At 38.4% G+C, this 18,675-nt stretch overlaps 1 protein-coding gene across 1 annotated transcript in view; it reads right to left on the bottom strand.

The window, feature by feature from the left end:
- The window catches only part of TMLHE (trimethyllysine hydroxylase, epsilon), a 51,096-nt gene that overhangs the window by 16,551 nt on the left and 15,870 nt on the right, over positions 1 to 18,675 (bottom strand). Inside the window, exons 3-4 of the mRNA NM_001076064.1 lie at positions 15,506 to 15,682; positions 929 to 1,208 (exon numbers count right to left, since the gene is read on the bottom strand). Of these exons, the coding sequence (NP_001069532.1) occupies positions 929 to 1,208; positions 15,506 to 15,682 (457 nt within the window). The remainder of the gene's footprint in view (positions 1 to 928; positions 1,209 to 15,505; positions 15,683 to 18,675) is intronic.

The raw sequence follows: 18,675 nt of genomic DNA, 5'->3' as shown, positions 1-18,675 counted from the left end.
AGAGCTTCTCCATCTCTGGCTGCAAAGAATATAATCAATCTGATTTCAGTGTTGACCATCTGGTGATGTCCATGTGTAGAGTCTTCTCTTGTGTTGTTGGAAGAGGGTGTTTGCTATGAACAGTGCGTTCTCTTCACAAAACTCTATTTGCTTTGCCCTGCTTCATTCCGTATTCCAAGGCCAAATTTGCCTGTTACCCCAGGTGTTCCTTGACTTCCTATTTTGCATTCCAGTCCCCTATAATGAAAAGGACATCTTTTTTGGGTGTTAGTTCTAAAAGGCCTTGTAGGTCTTCATAGAATGGTTCAACTTCACCTTCTTTAGCGTTACTGGCTGGGGCATAGGTTTGGATTACTGTGATACTGAATGGTTTGCCTTGGAAGCGAACAGAGATTATTCAGTTGTTTTTGAGATTGCATCCAAGTACTGCATTTTGGACTCATTATTATTAACAACCAGTGTCTGAATCAAGCCTTAGGAATAATAGGTCAAAAGTAGATATCTTTAGATAACATCTTATTCAATCCTTTTACTGGTCAGATGGGAAAATAGAGGTAACAGGGACAGTGAATGTGGGTAGGAATGTATGTTTATCCAACTGCTTGATGGGAGAACTGAGACTACAGTCTGGTTCTCTTTATTCAAAGTTAGTGCTCTTTCTAGTGTACAATGAATGACTCTTACTTTGAGCGTCACTGGGCTTGAGAAAAGACAACAACTTTGAAGTCATCATATTTGAAGTCAACATGTAAGTGTCTTTAGAGATTAGAAATCTGGGCTTCAAATAAAGCACTATCAATGGTAATCTCCTTATTCAGGCCACAGAATATTCTGGTAAAACAAGGGTGACCATACCTGTCATATTATTTTACTCATATTCATGCTCTGGAAATTAACTTCTGCACATATAAGAAAACTAATGACTCACCTGATCAAGCTGATCCTTTCTGCCAGCTTCTCTGTGTGTTTCTGAGTAGGAGGGACATTTTCCACAAAAGCAATTCCATAGAGCAGAAAGTTCTGCAGAAAGTTCTTCAGTCCCTCCTTGGTTTCTAAGAACGTCTGGAAATCTACAGCTGGAACTTGGGCTTGCTGGTAGATTTCAGCATTCCATAAGATTCTAGGCTGGATGACCTTTTGTTTCTGCCCTTCATAGCTGTTTTTCATGAGCCAATCCAAATCATATCTAGTCACATGACCATCTGGCCCTTTTTAGGAAAAATAAAAGGTATTAAAAATAATAATTATATATACTGCCAATAATTTACTGGTTAAGAATATTATTTTCAGCAACCAATTACCCAGTATGGTATTGTTTATGGGGTTTCCCAGGTAGCACTAGTGGTAAAGAAACTGTGCCAATGCAGGAGACATAAAAGATGCAGGTTCGATTCCTGGGTCGGGAAGATCCCCTAGAGGAGTGCATGGCAACCCACTCCAGTATTCTTGCCTGGAGAATCCTATGGACAGAGGAGCCTGGTGGGCTATAGTACATGGAGTCACAAAGAGTCAGACACGACTGAAGCGACTTAGCACACATGCAAATATGTATTGTTTATGAGACCAAATTCAAATGAATGCCTAGAATGTTCCTGAGACAGAAATATTTGTCAGTTGAGTAGTATAAATTAATAAGTGAATGAATGAACAAATAAATCTTCCCAGCAGGTAAATAAGTTTATGAAACTTAGCTACATAGTAAAGGGCCTCGATCTCCCTCTTATAAATGAATTAGGTCAGTTTGGTCTAATGATATGATATCAGTACAACATGATAACTTCGCCCGCTGCTCTACAAAAAGTCAAAAAGCCAGCTCCTAAAATGTTTTAGAAAATATTCAGGATAAGCAAATGAGTAAGCAAAGGATACAGCAAGAGGAGTGAAAGGCTATCCTGACATTTTCTCTCTCCTTTTCTTTCTACCTCTCTGTCTGTTTCTCTCTTTCAAATTTCTATACCATTATAGTAAAAGTATCATAAAGAATTTGGAAAGCATAAAAAAGTATGAGGAAATGAAAAGGTCAGATATACTTATTCGATTATCTAGATGAAACCACTATCCACAGCTTGCAATCATCCCTTCTAGTTTTTTGTATGCATACTTTTACTTTACATAACATATTGTGAAAATATGTATTAGTTTGCACCCTACCTCTGTCACTTAAATTCTAAGAATAATTTTATCATTAAAAAATTAAGGCTTCAAAAAGTTAATTTCTATAATTTTCAGAATATGGACTACCAAGATTTACCTAAGCAGTCTGTTCTCCTGGGGCATGTAGTTGTATTTTTGGAAAGTTTCCCTATTATTTAATAGTGATCATCCTTGTCCATTTTTCTGATAATTTTCTTAAAATAGACACACAGAAGGTAGAATTGTTAAATCCAAAGACACAAACTTTTAAAAGTCTTGATACATATAACTAGATTACTTTCTAGAAAGTCTACCGATTTTCATCCCCACCAACAATATATGCATATATGCATGCCCATCAAAATTGAGTATTCTTATTTTTTAAACATATATTTTTCTAATTTGGTAAATAAAACTCATCTTATTATAATACATTTAAGTTATTTAAGGTGAAGAAGAACATTTGTTAGACATCTATATTTTTTACATGCAAGGGTTACCAAACTGAGCTAGTAGCCAAACCTGCCCAGAATTGTTTTTCTAACATCTGCTGTGTAGTATGTATTTTCTATAGCTGTTTCTACCCTACTACCAAAGAACTGAATCGTTGTGCAGAGACAGTGTTTCAAAAAAGATTAAAAATCTTTACCATCTGGCCCTTTAGAAAATGTTGCCTCACTTGTGGTTTAATGATCGTTCACTTCTTTCTCACATTTTTCTATTGGAACACTAATAGCACTATACACATGCACACACACACACACACACATATAATCATATATATTACAAATATTTTGCAAAGTCAGTTTTTTTTTAAACCTTTCTTTGGTATGCTTTCTTTCTTTTTTTAAAAGCTGTTATAGTCCAGTTAAGGTTTATTACAGTTAAAGAATACAGATTGAAATCAACAAAGGGAAAAGGTACATAGGGCTGAGTCCAGAAAAAACCAGGCACAAGTTTCTAGGTGTCCTCTTCTAGTATCAGTTCAGTTTAGTTGCTCAGTCGTGGCCGACTCTTTGCAACCCCATGGACTGCAACATGCCAGGTTTCCCTGTCCATCACGAAATACCAGAGCTTACTCAAACTCATGTCCATTGAGTCAGTGATGCCATCCAACCATCTCATCCTCTGTCATTCCCTTCTCCTCCTGCCCTCAATCTTTTGAACATCAAGTTCTTATTCACTGAGTTGGTTCTTTGCCTCAGGTGGCCAAAGCATTGGAGTTTCAGCTTCAGCATTGATCCTTCCAATGAATATTCAGGACTGATTTCCTTTAGGATTGACTGGTTGGATCTCCTTGCAGTCCAAGGGACTCTCAAGAGTGTCCTCCAACACTGCAGTTAAAGCATCAATTCTTCGATGCTCAGCTTGCTTTATAGTCCAACTCTCACATTCATACACAACTACTGGAAAACCATAGCTTTGACTAGACGAACCATTTTTTAAAATATAAATTTATTTATTTTTAGTAGGAGGGTAATTACTTTAAAATATTGTAGCGTTTTTGCCATACATTGACATGAATCCGCCACGGGTGTACATGTCTTCCCCATCCTGAACCCCCCTCCCCCTCCCTCCCCATCACATCCCTCTGGGTCATCCCAGTGCACCAGCCCCGAGCACCCTGTCCCATGCATCGAACCTGGACTGGCAATTCGTGTCACATACGATAATATGCAAGTTTCCATGCCATTCTCCCAAATCATCCCACCCTCGCCCTCTCCCACAGAGTCCAAAAGACTGTTTTATACATCTGTGTCTCTTTCGCTGTCTCGCATATAGGGTTATCGTTACCATCTTTCTAAATTCGATACATGTGTGTTAGTATACCATATTGGTGTTTTTCTTTCTGGCTTACTTCGCTCTGTATAATAGGCTCCAGTTTCATCCACCTCATTAGAACTGATTCAAAGGTATTCTTTTTAATGGCTGAGTAATATTCCATTGTGTATATGTACCACAGCTTTCTTAACCATTCATCTGCTGATGGACATCTAGGTTGCTTCCATGTCCTGGCTATTATAAACAGAGCTGTGATGAACATTGGGGTACACGTGTCTCTTTCAATTCTGGTTTCCTCAGTGTGTATGCTGAACAGTGGGATTGCTGGGCCATAAGGCAGTTCTATTTCCAGTTTTTTAAGGAATCTCCACACTATTCTCCATAGTGGCTGTACTAGTTTCCACTTCCACCAACAGTGTAAGAGAGATCCCTTTTCTCCACACCCTCTCCAGCACTTATTGCTTGTAGACTTTTGGATAGCAGCCATTCTGACTTGTGTGAAATGGCACCTCATTGTGGTTTTGATTTGCATTTCTCTGATAATGAGTGATGTTGAGCATCTTTTCATGTGTTTGTTAGCCATCTGTATGTCTTCTTTGGAGAAATGTCTGTTTAGTTCTTTGGCCCATTTTTTGATTGGGTCGCTCATTTTTCTGGAATTGAGCTACAGGAGTTCCTTGTATATTTTTGAGATTAATTCTTTGTCAGTTGCTTCATTTGCTATTATTTTCTCCCATTCTGAAGGCTGTTTTTTCACCTTGCTTATAGTTTCCTTTGTTGTGCAAAAGGTTTTAAGTTGAACTAGGTCCCATTTGTTTATTTTTGCTTTATTTCCATTACTCTGGGAGGTGGGTCATAGAGGATCCTGCTGTGGTTTATGTCGGAGAGTGTTTTGCTTATGTTTTCCTCTAGGAGTTTTATAGTTTCTGGTCTTATGTTTAGATCTTTAACCCATTTTGAGTTTATTTTTGTGTATGGTGTTAGAAAGTGTTCTAGTTTCATTCTTTTACAAGAGGTTGACCAGTTTCCCCAGCACCACTTGTTAAAGAGATTATCTTTTCTCCATTGTATATTCTTGCCTCCTTTGTCGAAGATAAGGTGTCCATAGGTGCGTGGATTTATCTCTGGGCTTTGTATTTTGTTCCATTGATCTATATTTCTGTCTTTGTGCCAGTACCATACTGTCTTGATGACTGTAGCTTTGTAGTAGAGCCTGAAGTCAGGCAGGTTGATTCCTCCAGTTCCATTCTTCTTTCTCAAGATTGCTTTGGCTATTCCAGGTTTTTTGTATTTCCATACAAATTGTGAGATTATTTGTTTTAGTTCTGTGAGAAATACCGTTGGCAGCTTGATAGGGATTGCATTGAATCTATAGATTGCTTTGGGTAGTATACTCATTTTCACTATATTGATTCTTCCAATCCATGAACATGGTATATTTCTCCATCTATTTGTGTCCTCTTTGCTTTCTTTCATCAGTGTTTTATAGTTTTGTATATATAGGTCTTTTGTTTCTTTAGGTAGATAAGTTCCTAACTATTTAATTCTTTTTGTTGCAATGGTGAATGGAATTGTTTCCTTAATTTCTCTTTCTGTTTTCTCATCGTTAGGGTATAGGAATGCAAGGGATTTCTCTGTGTTAATGCTATATCCTGCAACTTTACTATATTCATTGATTAGGTCTAGTAATTTTCTGGTGGAGTCTTCAGGGTTTTCTATGTAGAGGTTCATGCCATCTGTAAAGAGTGAGAGTTTTACTTCTTCCTTTCCAACCTGGATTCCTTTTATTTCTTTTTCTGCTCTGATTGCTGTGGCCAAAACTTCCAAAATTCTGTTGAGTAGTAGTGGTGAGAATGGGCACCCTTGTCTTGTTCCTGACTTTAGGGGAAATGCTGTCAATTTTTCACCATTGTGGATAATGTTTGCTGTGGGTTTGTCATATATAGCTTTTATTATGTTGAGCTATGTTCCTTTTATTCCTGCTTTCTGGAGGTTTTTTTTATCATAAATGGATGTTGAATTTTGTCAAAGGCTTTCTCTGCATCTATTGAGATAATCATATGGTTTTTATCTTTCAATTTGTTAATGTGGTATATTATGTTGATGGCTTTGCGGGCAGATATTGAAGAATCCTTGCATCCCTGGGATAAAGCCCACTTGGTCATGATGTATGATCTTTTTAATACGTTGTTGGATTCTGTTTGCTAGAATTTTGTTAAGGATTTTTGCATATATGTTCATCAGTGATACTGGCCTGTAGTTTTGTTTTGGTGGCATCTTTGTCTGGTTTTGGTATTAGGGTGATGGTAGCCTCATAGAATGAGTTTGGCAGTTTACCTTCCTCTGCAATTTTCTGGAAGAGTTTGAGTAGGATAGGTCTTAGCTCTTCTCTAAATTTGTGGTAGAATTCAGCTGTGAAGGCTTGGGTCCTGGACTTTTGTTTGCTGGAAGATTTCTGATTACAGTTTCAATTTCTGTGCTTGTGATGGGTCTGTTAAGATTTTCCATTTCTCCTTGGTTCAGTTTTGGAAAGTTGTACTTTTCTAAGAATATGTCCATTTCTTCCACGTTGCCCATTTTATTGGCATATAGTTGCTGATAGTAGTCTCTTATGATCCTTTGTATTTCTGTATTGTCTGCTGTGATCTCTCCATTTCCATTTCTAATTTTGATTTGATTCTTCTCCCTTTGTTTCTTGATGAGTCTGACTAATGGTTTGTCAATTTTATTTATCTTCTCAAAAAACCAGCTTTTGGCTTTGTTGATTTTTGCTATGGTCTCTTTTGTTTCTTTTGCATTTATTTCTGCCCTACTTTTTAAGATTTCTTTCCTCCTACTAACCCTGGGGTTCTTCATTTCTTCCTTTTCTAGTTGCTTTAGGTGTAGAGTTATTTATTTGACTTTTTTCTTGTTTCTCGAGGTAAGCTTGTATTGCTATGAACCTTCCCCTTAGCACTGCTTTTACAGTGTCCCATACATTTCGGGTTGTTGTGTTTTCATTTTCAATCGTTTCTATGCATATTTTGATTTCTTTTTTGATTTCTTCTGTGATTTGTTGGTTATTGAGCAGCGTGTGGTTCAGCCTCCATGTGTTGGAATTTTTAATAGTTTTTGTCCTGTAATTGACATCTATCTTACTGCATTGTGGTCAGAAAAGATGCTTGGAATGATTTCAATTTTTTTGAATTTACCAAGGCTAGGTTGATGGCCCAGGATGTGATCTATCCTGGAGAAGGTTCCATGTGCACTTGAGAGAAGGGTGAAATTCATTGTTTTGGGGTGAACTGTCCTATAGATATCAATTAGGTTTAACTGGTCTATTGTATCATTTAAAGTTTGTGTTTCCTTGTTAATTTTCTGTTTAGTTGATCTATCCATAGGTGTGAGTGGGGTATTAAAGTCTCCCACTATCATTGTGTTACTGTTAATTTCCCCTTTCATACTTGTTAGCATTTGCCCTACACATTGCGGTGCTCCTATGTTGGGTGCATATATATTTTAATTGCTATATCTTATTGTATTGATCCTTTGATCATTATGTAGTGTCCTTCTTTGTCTCTTTTCATGGCCTTTATTTTAAAGTCTATCTTATCTGATATGAGTATTGCTACTCCTGATTTCTTTTGGTCTCTATTTGTGTGGAATATCTTTTTCCAGCCTTTCACTTTCAGTCTGTGTATGTCCCTTGTTTTGAGGTGGGTCTCTTGTAGACAACATATATAAGGGTCTTGTTTTTGTGTCCATTCATCCAGTCTTTGTCTTTTGGTTGGGGCATTCAACCCATTTACATTTAAGGCAATTATTGATAAGTATGATCACGTTGTCAGTTACTTTGTTGTTTTGGCTTCGAGTTTATAAACCCTTTCTGTGTTTCTTGTCCAGAGAAGATCCTTTAACATTTGTTGGAGAGCTGTTTTGGTGGTGCTGAATTCTCTCAGCTTTTGCTTGTCTGTAAAGCTTTTGATTTCTCCTTCATATTTGAATGAGATCCTTGCTGGGTACAGTAATCTGGGTTGTAGGTTTTCCTCTCTCATCACTTTAAGTATGTCCTGCCATTCCCTCCTGGCCTGAAGAGTTTCTATTGAAACATCAGCTGTTATCCTTATGGGAATCCCCTTGTGTGTTATTTGTTGTTTTTCCCTTGCTCCTTTTAATGTGTTCTTTGTGTTTGATCTTTGTTAATTTGATTAGTATGTGTCTTGGGGTGTTTCGCCTTGGGTTTATCCTGTTTGGGACTCTCTGGGTTTCTTGGACTTGGGTGACTATTTCCTTCCCCATTTTAGGGTAGTTTTCAACTATTATATCCTCATGTATTTTCTCATGGTTTTTCTTTTTGTCTTCATCTGGGACTCCTATGATTTGAACGTTGGGGCGTTTAACATTGTCACAGAGGTCTCTGAGGTTGTCCTCATTTGTTTTCTTTTTTTTTCCTCTCTGCTTCATTTATTTCTACCATTTTATGTTCTACCTCATTTATCATATCTTCTGCCTCTGTTATTCTACTGTTGGTTCCCTCCAGAGTGTTTCTGATCTCATTTGTTGCCTTATTCACTATATATTGACTCTTTTTTTTTTCTTCTAGGTCCTTGTTAAACATTTCTTGCATCCTCTCGATCCTTGTCTCCAGTCTATTTATCTGTAACTCCATTTTGTTTTCAAGATTTTAGATCATTTTCACTATCATTATTCAGAATTCTTTATCAGGTAGATTCCCTATCTCTTCCTCTTTTGTTTGGTTTGGTGGGCATTCATCCTGTTCCTTCACCTGCTGAGTATTTCTCTGCCTTTTCATCTTGTTTATATTCCTGTGTTTGGGGTGGCCTTTCTGTATTTTCGCAGTTTGTGGTTCCTCTTTATTGTGGAGGTTCCTCACTGTGGGTGGAGTTGGATGGGTGCCTTGTAAAGGTTTCCTGGTTAAGGAAGCTTGTGTCAGTGTTCTGGTGGGTGGGGCTGGATTTCTTTTCTCTGGAGTGCAAAGAAGTGTGCAGTAGTGAATTTTGAGATGTCAGTGGGTTTGATGTGACTTTGGGCAGTCTGTATATTGAAGCTCAGGGTTATCTTCCTGTGTTTCTGTAGAATTTGCGTCGTATGTCTTGCTCTGGAACTTGTTGGCCCTTGGGTGGTGCTTGGTTTCAGTGTAGGTATGGAGGCTTTTGATGAGCTCTTATTGATTAACGTTTCCTGGAGTCAGGAGTCCTCTGGTGTTCTCAGGTTTTGGACTTAAGCCTCCTGCCTCTGGTTTTCAATCTTATTCTTACAGTAGCCTCAAGACTTCTCCATCTATACAGCACCGATGATAAAACATCTAGGTTAATGATGAAAAGTTTCTCCATAGTGAGGGAAACCCAGAGAGGTTCACAGAGTTACATGGAGAAAAGAAGAGGGAGGACAGAGATAGAGGTGACCAGGAGGAGAAGAGGGGGAATAAAAAGGGGAGAGAGCAAGCTAGCCAGTAATCGCTCCCCAATGTGCTCTCCCCAGTCTGGACCCTTCAGAGATGTTCACAGAGTTACACAGAGAAGAGAAGAGGAAGGAGACAGAGGTGGCCAGGAGGATAAAAGGGGGAATCAAAAGGAGAGAGACAGATCCAGCCAGTAATCAGTTTCCTAAGTGTTCTCCACAGCCTGGAACACACAAAGAGATTCACAGAGTTGGGTAGAGAAGAGAAGGGCGAGGGAGGAGATAGAGGAGACCTGGTGGAGAAAAAGGAGAGTCAAAAGTGGGAGAGAGCAATCAAGCCAGTAATCTCACTCCCAAGTAAAAATGGGTACTGAAGATTGGGTTCTTAAAGGTACAAAATTGATAACAAATACCAAAAAGCAAAGATTAAAAATCTACACTAGAGGTTAGATTCTCAAAAGTACAATATTAAAAAAACAAAACAAAGTCACAAAAATTATAAAATATATATATGAAGTTTGTTTTAAAAATAGGGTCTTTTTTTTGCAAGGTAATGGTAGGTTATAAAAATGAAAATTAAAGGAGTAATAGATGACTTAAAAATTAAAAAAAAATTAAAAATTAAAAAAATGATAATAGTAAAAATATATCTAGGACTTTCTCTGGAGCTGTTGTGGATAGTGTGGGGTCAGTTCATTTTCAGATAATTCCTTGATCCGGCTTATACTTCTCAATATCTATAGGCCATTTCCTATGTAGTTGGTGCTAACTACAGCGTCTTAATCTATTGCACCTGTCACTTCCAAAGCAGTTCCCTCTGTTTATTTTAGCTTCTTCTGTTTCCTGGTCTCTTCAGTGTCTGATTTCTGCCCTGACACAAGGGGGTTCTAATGGTCACTTTTTTCGGCTCACTTGTTCAGTAGTGCTGTGGGGAGTGAGGAACACTGCAAACAAATATTACTGGCATGTGTGGGGAGTGCTCGCAGTGTTTCAGCCGCACTGGGTTTGCCCCCGATCATGATGTGTGTGCTTTCCCAGTCTACACTGCTCAGACTCTAGGTTGCTCTGCTGGGAACTGTCTAATGTGGGCCCTGGTTTGCCTGCACTTCCCAGGTCTAAGCCGCTCAGATTCAGGTTCTCTGATACTCCACAAAGGCGCAGACTTCGTTGGGCCTGCGTTTTGCACTGTCCCAGGTCCGAGCACAGTTCAGGTGACCAGGTGCTTGGCGCATGTAGTCACCCCCAGTTGAAGGCTGCGACTTAGCCCTCCCCTGTCCCAGCCGCTCGGTTTTCTGGGTGTGTCTCTTCTGGGGAGCTGATCTCTGGCTGCGACCCTCCTGGCAGATGTCGACCATCCAGAAACCCAAGAAGTCTTGGTTAGCAATGAAGCCTGCTTGCAGTTTGGTAGAGGATGCCTCTCTGGGGCCGCAATTGCCCCCTTCCGGCTCTGGCTGCTCTTGCCTGCCTGTCTCTTGCAGGGGGTGGGCCAGTCCACAGCCGGCTAGCTCTCCTCAGTCCTTTGCTACGACTAACCTATGTCTAGGTTAGTCATAGCTTTTCTTCCAAGGAGGAAGCATTTTTTAATTTCATGGCTGCAATCACCATCTGCAGTGATTTTGAAGCCCCCCAAAATAAAGTCTCTCACTGTTTCCATTGTTACCCCATCTATTTGTCATGAAGTGATGGGACCAGATGCCATGATCTTGGTTTTCTGAACGTTGAGTTCTAAGCCAACTCTTCCACTCTCCTCCTTCAGTTTCATCAAGAGGCTCTTTAGTTCTTCTTTGCTTTCTTCCATAAGGGTGGTGTCATCTGCATATCTGAGGTTATTGATATTTCTCCCAGTAATCTTGATTCCAGCTTGTGCTTCCTCCAGCCCAGCATTTCTCACGATGTACCCTGCATATAAGTTAAATAAGCAGGGTGACAATATACAGCCTTGACGTACTCCCTTCCCTATTTGGAACCAGTCTCTTGTTCCATGTCCAGTTCTAAGTCTTGCTTCTTGACCTGCACACAGATTTCTCAGGAGGAAGGTTACCTGGTCTGGCATTCCTATCTCTTGAAGAATTTTCAACAGTTTGTGGTTATCCACACAGTCAAAGGCTTTGACATAGTCAACGAAACAGAAGTAGATGATTTTCTGGAACTCTCTTGCTTTTTCGATGATCCAATGGATGTTAGAAATTTGATTTCTGGTTCTCGGCCTTTTCTAAATCCAGCTTGAACATCTGGAAGTTCACAGTTGACATACTGTTGAAGCCTGGCTTGTATAATTTTGAGCATTACTTTGCTAGTGCGTGAGATGAGTGAAATCGTGCAGTAGTTTGAACATTCTTAAGCATTCCCTTTCTTTGGGATTGGAATGAAAACTGACGATTTCCAGTCCTGTGGCCACTGCTGAGTTTTCCAAATTTGCTGGCATATTGAGTGCAGCACTTTAACAGCATCATCTTCCAGTATACTTGCTGGAAAAATTAAGTGTTATCTATGGTATGTTTTCTTTTCATTGTAGAAAAATCAGTAGTAAAATGTACTCAAATAAATATTTCTTCTTCAAATGCTTTTTTGTTATTTTGAAATACAGATTCACAGAAAGTCACAAAGAAATATATAAAAGAGGTCTCATGCACCCTTCCCTGAGCCTTCTCCAATGTTTAACATCTTGTACAACCACAGTACAATATCAAAACCTAGAAAGTGATATTGATACAATCCATAGAGCTCATTCAGATCTCATGAGTTTTATATATATATATATAATTATTTCTGTGTGTGTGTGTGTGTATTCAATGCAGTGTTATTACATGTGCAACTTTATGTAACCAATACTATAGTCAAAATACTCAAGTGTGCCATTACCACAAGACTCCTTTATGTTACCTCTTTAAAGCCACACCATTCCTCCTCTCTTCCTGGCAACTGCTAGTCTGTTCACTATCTTTATAATTCTGTTATTTCATGAATGTTACATAAATGGAATCATGCAGTTACATTTTTCCTTCACTGTTATTCCTTTGTGGTTTTCCCAAGTTATCATGCTTACCAATCTTTCATTATTTTTTATTACTGAATGGTTTTTCATTATGTGGATGATTTGTTTAACACCTCACACATTGGAGGATATTAAAGTAGTTTCCAGTTCTTGGCTGTTACAAATAAGGCTGCTGTGAACATTAATGTACACATTTTTGTGTGAACATAAGTTCTCATTTCTCTGGAATAAATGCCTATCAATTCAATTGTTGGGTTGTATAGTACGTGCTTCCCAGGAGGCTTCACAGGTGGCTCAGTGGTAAAGAATTTGCCTGCCAATGCAGGAGACCCAGGTTCAATCCCTGGGTCAAGAAGATCCCCTGAAATAGGAAATGGGAACCCACTCCAGTATTCTTGCATGAGAAATTCTATGGACAGAGGAACTGGCAGGCTACAGTCCATGGGGTCACAAAGAGTCAGACACAAATTGAGTGACTGAGCACATACACATGGTTACTCACATGTTTAGTCTTTTTTTTTTAAGAAATGGGCAAACTATTTTCCAGAGTGTGTGTGAAAGTTGTTCAGTCGTGTCCAACTCTTTGCAACCCCATGGACTATACAGTCCATGGAATTCTCCAGGCCAGAATACTGGAGTGGGTAGCCGTGTCCTTCTCCAGGGGATCTTCCCATCCCAGAGATCGGACCCAGGTCTACTGCATTGAAGGCAGATTCCTTACCAACTGAGCCACCAGGGAAGCCTAAAGTAACCATACCATTTTATACTCTCAGTAGCAGTGTATAACTGATAGAATTTTTCCAAATCTTTTATAGCATTTTGTGTTATCAAGACTTTTTAAAACTTTTAGTCATTCTGCTAGGTATATAGTGAAATTTTACTGTGCTAATAACTTTTGTTTCTCTAATGGCTTATAATGCTGAACATATTTCAAATGTTTATCTGCCATTTGTATGTCCCATTCAGTGAAATGTCTGTGCATGTCTTTTATTCATTGTCTAATTGGATTGTTTTTCTTATATTGAGTTTTGAAAGTTATTTAGTTCTAGTGCCAGTCAGTACCTAGGTCAAGGTCTTGAAGATGTTCTCCTATATTCTTCTCTAGAAGTTTTGTAGCTTTATGTTTACATTTAAGTCCATGATCTATTTTGAGTTAATTTTTGTATAAAGTGTGAAACTCTGGTTGAAGTTATTATTATTATTTTTTTAACTTTTGCCTCAGTTCAGTTCAGTTCAGTCGCTCAGTCATGTCTGACTCTTTGCGACCCCATGAATCACAGCATGCCAGGCCTCCCTGTCCATCACCAACTCCTGGAGTTCACTCAGACTCACGTCCATCGAGTCGGTGATGCCATCCAGCCATCTCATCCTCTGTTGTCCCCTTCTCCTCCTGCCCCCAATCCCTCCCAGCATCAGTCTTTTCCAGTGAGTCAACTCTTCGCAGGAGGTGGCCAAAGTACTGGAGATTCAGCTTTAGCATCATTCCTTCCAAAGAAATCCCAGGGCTGATCTCCTTCAGAATGGACTGGTTGGATCTCCTTGCAGTCCAAGGGACTCTTAAGAGTCTTCTCCAACACCACAGTTCAAAAGCATCAATTCTTCCACACTCAGCTTTCTTCACAGTCCAACTCTCACATCCATACATGACCACTGGGAAAACCATAGCCTTGACTAGATGGACCTTTGTTGGCAAAGTAATGTCTCTGCTTTTCAATATGCTATCTAGGTTGGTCATAACTTTTGTTCCAAGAGTAAGCGTCTTTTAATTGAGTGTCCAATTATCTCAGCATCATTACTTAAAAAGATTATCCTCCTTCATTGACTGGCTCTTGCACCTTTGTCAAAGATCAGTTGACTCTATTTGTGTGATTCTATTTCTTGGTTTCTTTTTCTGTTTTATTGGTCTACATGTCTATCCCTCCATCAAAACCACAAATATATAGTTTTATTTCTTCCATTCTAATATATATGAATTTTATTTCTTTTCTTGCCTTATTGTAATGACTAGAAGTTCCAGAACTGTGTTAAATAAAAACGAAAGTGAAATGTTAAATGTGTTCAGCCTCACCATTATAGATGATGTTAGTTGAAAAGATGCTAAATATCTATAATCATCAGGGAAATGCAAATCAGAGATACCATCTCAATCCTGTCAGAATGGCTATTATCAAAAAGATAACATAGGCAGAAATTAACACAACATTTAATTATCTTCAATTTAAAAATAAAGAAAAAAAAACCTCAAATGTCACTACCCTCCTCAAAAAAAGAAAGACAACATACAACAAATGTTGGTGAGGGTGTGGAGAGAAGGGACTTCTCCTACACTGTTGATTGGAGTCTAAATTGGTGTAGCCACTTTGGAAAAAATCAAAAATGAACGAACCATATCATCCAACAATCCCACTTCTGAGCATATATCCAAAGGAAATAAAATCATTGTTTCAAAAAGATACATGCACCCTAATGTTCATAGCCACACAATTTATAATAGCCAAGACGTGGAAACAACCTAAGTGTTCATCGATGCATAAATAGATAAATAAAATGTGGTATATAAATACAGTGGAATATTATTCAGCCATAAAACGAAGGCATTCCTGCAATTAGCAACAACAATGATAGATAGACCTTGAGTGTATTATGTGAAATAAGTCAGACAGAGAAAGATAAATACTGTCTACAGAGAGTAGATTGATGGTTGCCTGAGGCTATGGGTTTGAAGAAATGGAAGATGTTCATCAACGCTACAATTTTCCAGTTATAAGATGAATAAGTTCTGGAGATCTGATGTATAGCACAGTGATATACTTAACAATACTGTATTGTATATTGAAAGTTACTAAGATAGTAAATCATTAATACTCTAGCCACAATGCAAATGTGCTAATTATGTGAAGTGATGAATGTGTTAACTAAGCTTATTGTGGTCATTTCACAATATATACAGATATGTCAAATATATCTCAATAAAGCTGGAAAAATATTTTTCAAAACTATGATGTTAGCTGTAGATTATAACAATTTCATTTAAGAACAAAAATAAAAGGTACACAAAAGAAATGCTGCCAAAGAAAGGAAAAAGGAAGAGTAACTAAAAGAATATCCTACTTTGTAAAGGGGCAAACCATTTTTTATAAAACAATTGTTCTTTAAAAAAGTACCCATAGAAGACCATGTCTCCTGTCCACTCACAAGTGAAAAAGAGTGTGGTCTCATCCAGATGAATGGTCTGTGGCTGGATACATAAATCCACGCTGGCAGTGTCTAGGCTGCGCTGGTGAGTCTTAGAGTTGTAGCAAGATGCTGAGCGGCAGTGGTCTCGAAGCCAGACATAATCAAAGCGCATCACATTGTTAGCATATTGCAGTTCTAGGGAAAAGATCACATTCTTTTATTAGTATTTATTACGTTATTTATTCTATAAAAACAATAAAATATTTAGGAAAACTAAAAAATCTGGATTCAGAAAACTCCCTTCAAAAAGTCTTCTACCAACAAATGAACAAGGGCAATGCGAGGGACACTGGCCCCCTACTATTAAAATATAGCATGGAACTTCTACAATTAAAATAGTGTGATGTTGGTATAGGAATAGGCAGACAAAACAACAGAAGAGTATAAAAAGTAAAAAAATATACATGAATGCACATAGAAATTTGGTTAGTAAAAACTGACACATATAATCACTGTGAAAAATATGACTTTTTAAGTAAATGGTGTCAGGACAACTGATAATCATTTGGAAAACTATAAAATCGAGTCCATACCTCATATTGTCACCAGGTTTCCAAGATAAACTCAAAACAGATAAGAGTTCTAAATTTCGAAAATGAACATGGATAGAGGATATAAAGGAGGTCCTTGAACTATTCTTGCAACTTTCCTATTAGCTTGAAGATGTATCAAAAAAAAAAGTTACCAAAAAATATCAAACACTCTATCAGATTATTCATTTAGACAGGGTAAATAAAAATGATTTCAAATTTATAACAGGAATAAAAACTATAAAGTGTCTTGGAATAAATGAAAATGTGGAAGATAACTGTGGAGAAATTCTGAAGGACTTGAAGGAAACTTGAATGGAAAAATATGCTCACAGTTGGGCAGATTCAAAAATGAAAAGACAGAAGTTCTTCCATAAATTAATACATAAAACTCCATGTACTTCCAACCCAAATCCATGTGAAAATTTTCATGTACTGGACAGACTAATTCCAAGATTCATATTCAGAATTAACAAAGTAATACTTTTGACAAAGAAAAAGAGTGGAAACCTTATTGGCTAAAGGGTTTTAGCTTAACCTCTGTCCAATTGTTGGCTGGCCACTAAACTGTACCACCCATTCGTGGATCATAGCCTTGTTCAGGTGAAGGGGCTTGTCTAACTCAATGAGCTATGCTGTGCAGGGCCACCCAAGATGGACAGGTCATAGTGGAGAATTCTGACAAAATGTGGTCCACTGGAGGAGGACGTGGCAAACTACTCCAGTATTCTTGCCTCAAGAACTCCATGGGCAATATGATAAGGCAAAAAGATATGACAATTAAAGATGAGCCCCCCAGGTCAGGAGCTGTCCAACAAGCTACTGGGGAAGAGTGGAGGGCAATTACTAATAGCTTCAGAAAGAATGAAGAGGCTGGGCCAAACCGGAAATGATGCTTAGTTGTGGATGTGTCTGGTTGGGAAAGTAAAGCCAGATGCTGTAAATAACAATATTGCATAGGAACCAGGAAGGTTAGGTCTATGAATCAAGGTAAATTGAATGTGGTCAAGCAGGAGATGGCAAGCACATCAAAATCTTAGGAATCGGTGAACTAAAATGGACAGGAATGGGCAAATTTAACTCAGATGACCATTGTATCTACTACTGTGGGCAAGAATCCCTTAGAAGAAATGGAGTAGCCATCATAGTCAACAGAAGAGTCTGAAATGCAGTACTTGGGTACAATCTAATAAACGACAGAATGATTTCAGTCTGTTTCCAAGACAAACCATTCAACATCACAGTGATCCAAGTCTATGCCTCAACCACTAATGCCAAAGAAGCTGAAGTTGATTGGTTCTATGAAGACCTATAACACCTTCTAGAACTAACATCCCCCCAAAATGTCTTTTTCATCAGAGGGGATTGGAATGTAAAATTAGGAAGCCAAGAGATACCTGGAATCACAGGCAAGTTGGACCTTAGAGTTAAAGATGAAGCAGTGCAAAGGCTAAGAGAGTTTTGCCAAGAGAATGCACTGCTCATAGCAAACACCCTCTGCCAACAACACAAGAGACCACTCCGTACACAGACATATGTGGAGATCAATACCAAACTCAAATTGATTATGTTCTTTGCAGTCAAAGATAGAGAAGCTCTATAGAGTCAGTAAAAACAAGACGTGGAGCTGACTGTAGCTCAGATCATGAGATCCTTATGCAAAATTGAGGCTTAAACTGAAGAAAGTAAGGAAAACCACCAGACCATTTAGGTATGACCTTAATCAAACCCTTATGATTATACAATGGAGGTAAGGAATAGATTCAACAGATTAAATCTGATAGAGTGCCTGAAGAACTATGGACAGAGGTTTGTAACTATGTATGGGAGTCAGTGACTGAAACCATCACAAAGAAAAAGAAATGCAACAAGTCAAAGTGGTTGTCTGAGGAGACAAAGGAGAAAGGGAAAAATATACCCAACTGAATTCAGAGGTCCAGAGAACAACAAGGAGAGATAAGAAAGCCTTCTTAAGTGAACAATGCAAAGAAATAGAGGAAAACAATAGAATGGGGAAGACTAGAGATCTCTTCAAGAAAATTAGAGCTACCAAGCGAATATTTAACATAAGGATAGCATGATTAAAGGACAGAAAAAGGTAAGGACCTAACAGAAGCAGAAGATATTAAGAACAGGTGCCAAGAATACACAGAAGAACTGTACAAAAAAGGTCTTAATGACCCAGATAACCATGATGGTGTGGTCAGTCACTTAGAGCCAGACATCCTGGAGTGTGAAGTCAAGTGGGCCTTAGGAAGCATCACAATGAACAAAGTGAGTGGAGGTGATGGAATTCCAGCTGAGCTCTTGCAAATCCTTAAGACAAAGCTGTGAGAGTGCTGCACTCAATATGCCAGCAAATTTGGAACACTCAGCAGTGGCCACAGGACTGGAAAAGGTCAGTTTTCATTCCAATCCCAAAGAAGGGCAATGCCAAATACTGTTCAAACTACCACATAATTTCACTCATTTCACATGTTAGCAAGGTAATGCTCAAAATTCTTCAAGCTAGGCTTCAGCAGTACGTGAACTGAGAACTTCCAGATGTACAAGCTAGGTTTAGAAAAGACAGAGGAACCAGAGGTCAAATTACCAACA

The sequence above is a fragment of the Bos taurus genome, chromosome X (genome assembly GCF_002263795.3).
Source record: "Bos taurus isolate L1 Dominette 01449 registration number 42190680 breed Hereford chromosome X, ARS-UCD2.0, whole genome shotgun sequence".
Lineage (NCBI taxonomy): Eukaryota > Metazoa > Chordata > Mammalia > Artiodactyla > Bovidae > Bos > Bos taurus.
Note: the sequence above shows the minus strand (reverse complement) of the source record. Positions and strands in the feature narration are given on the sequence as shown.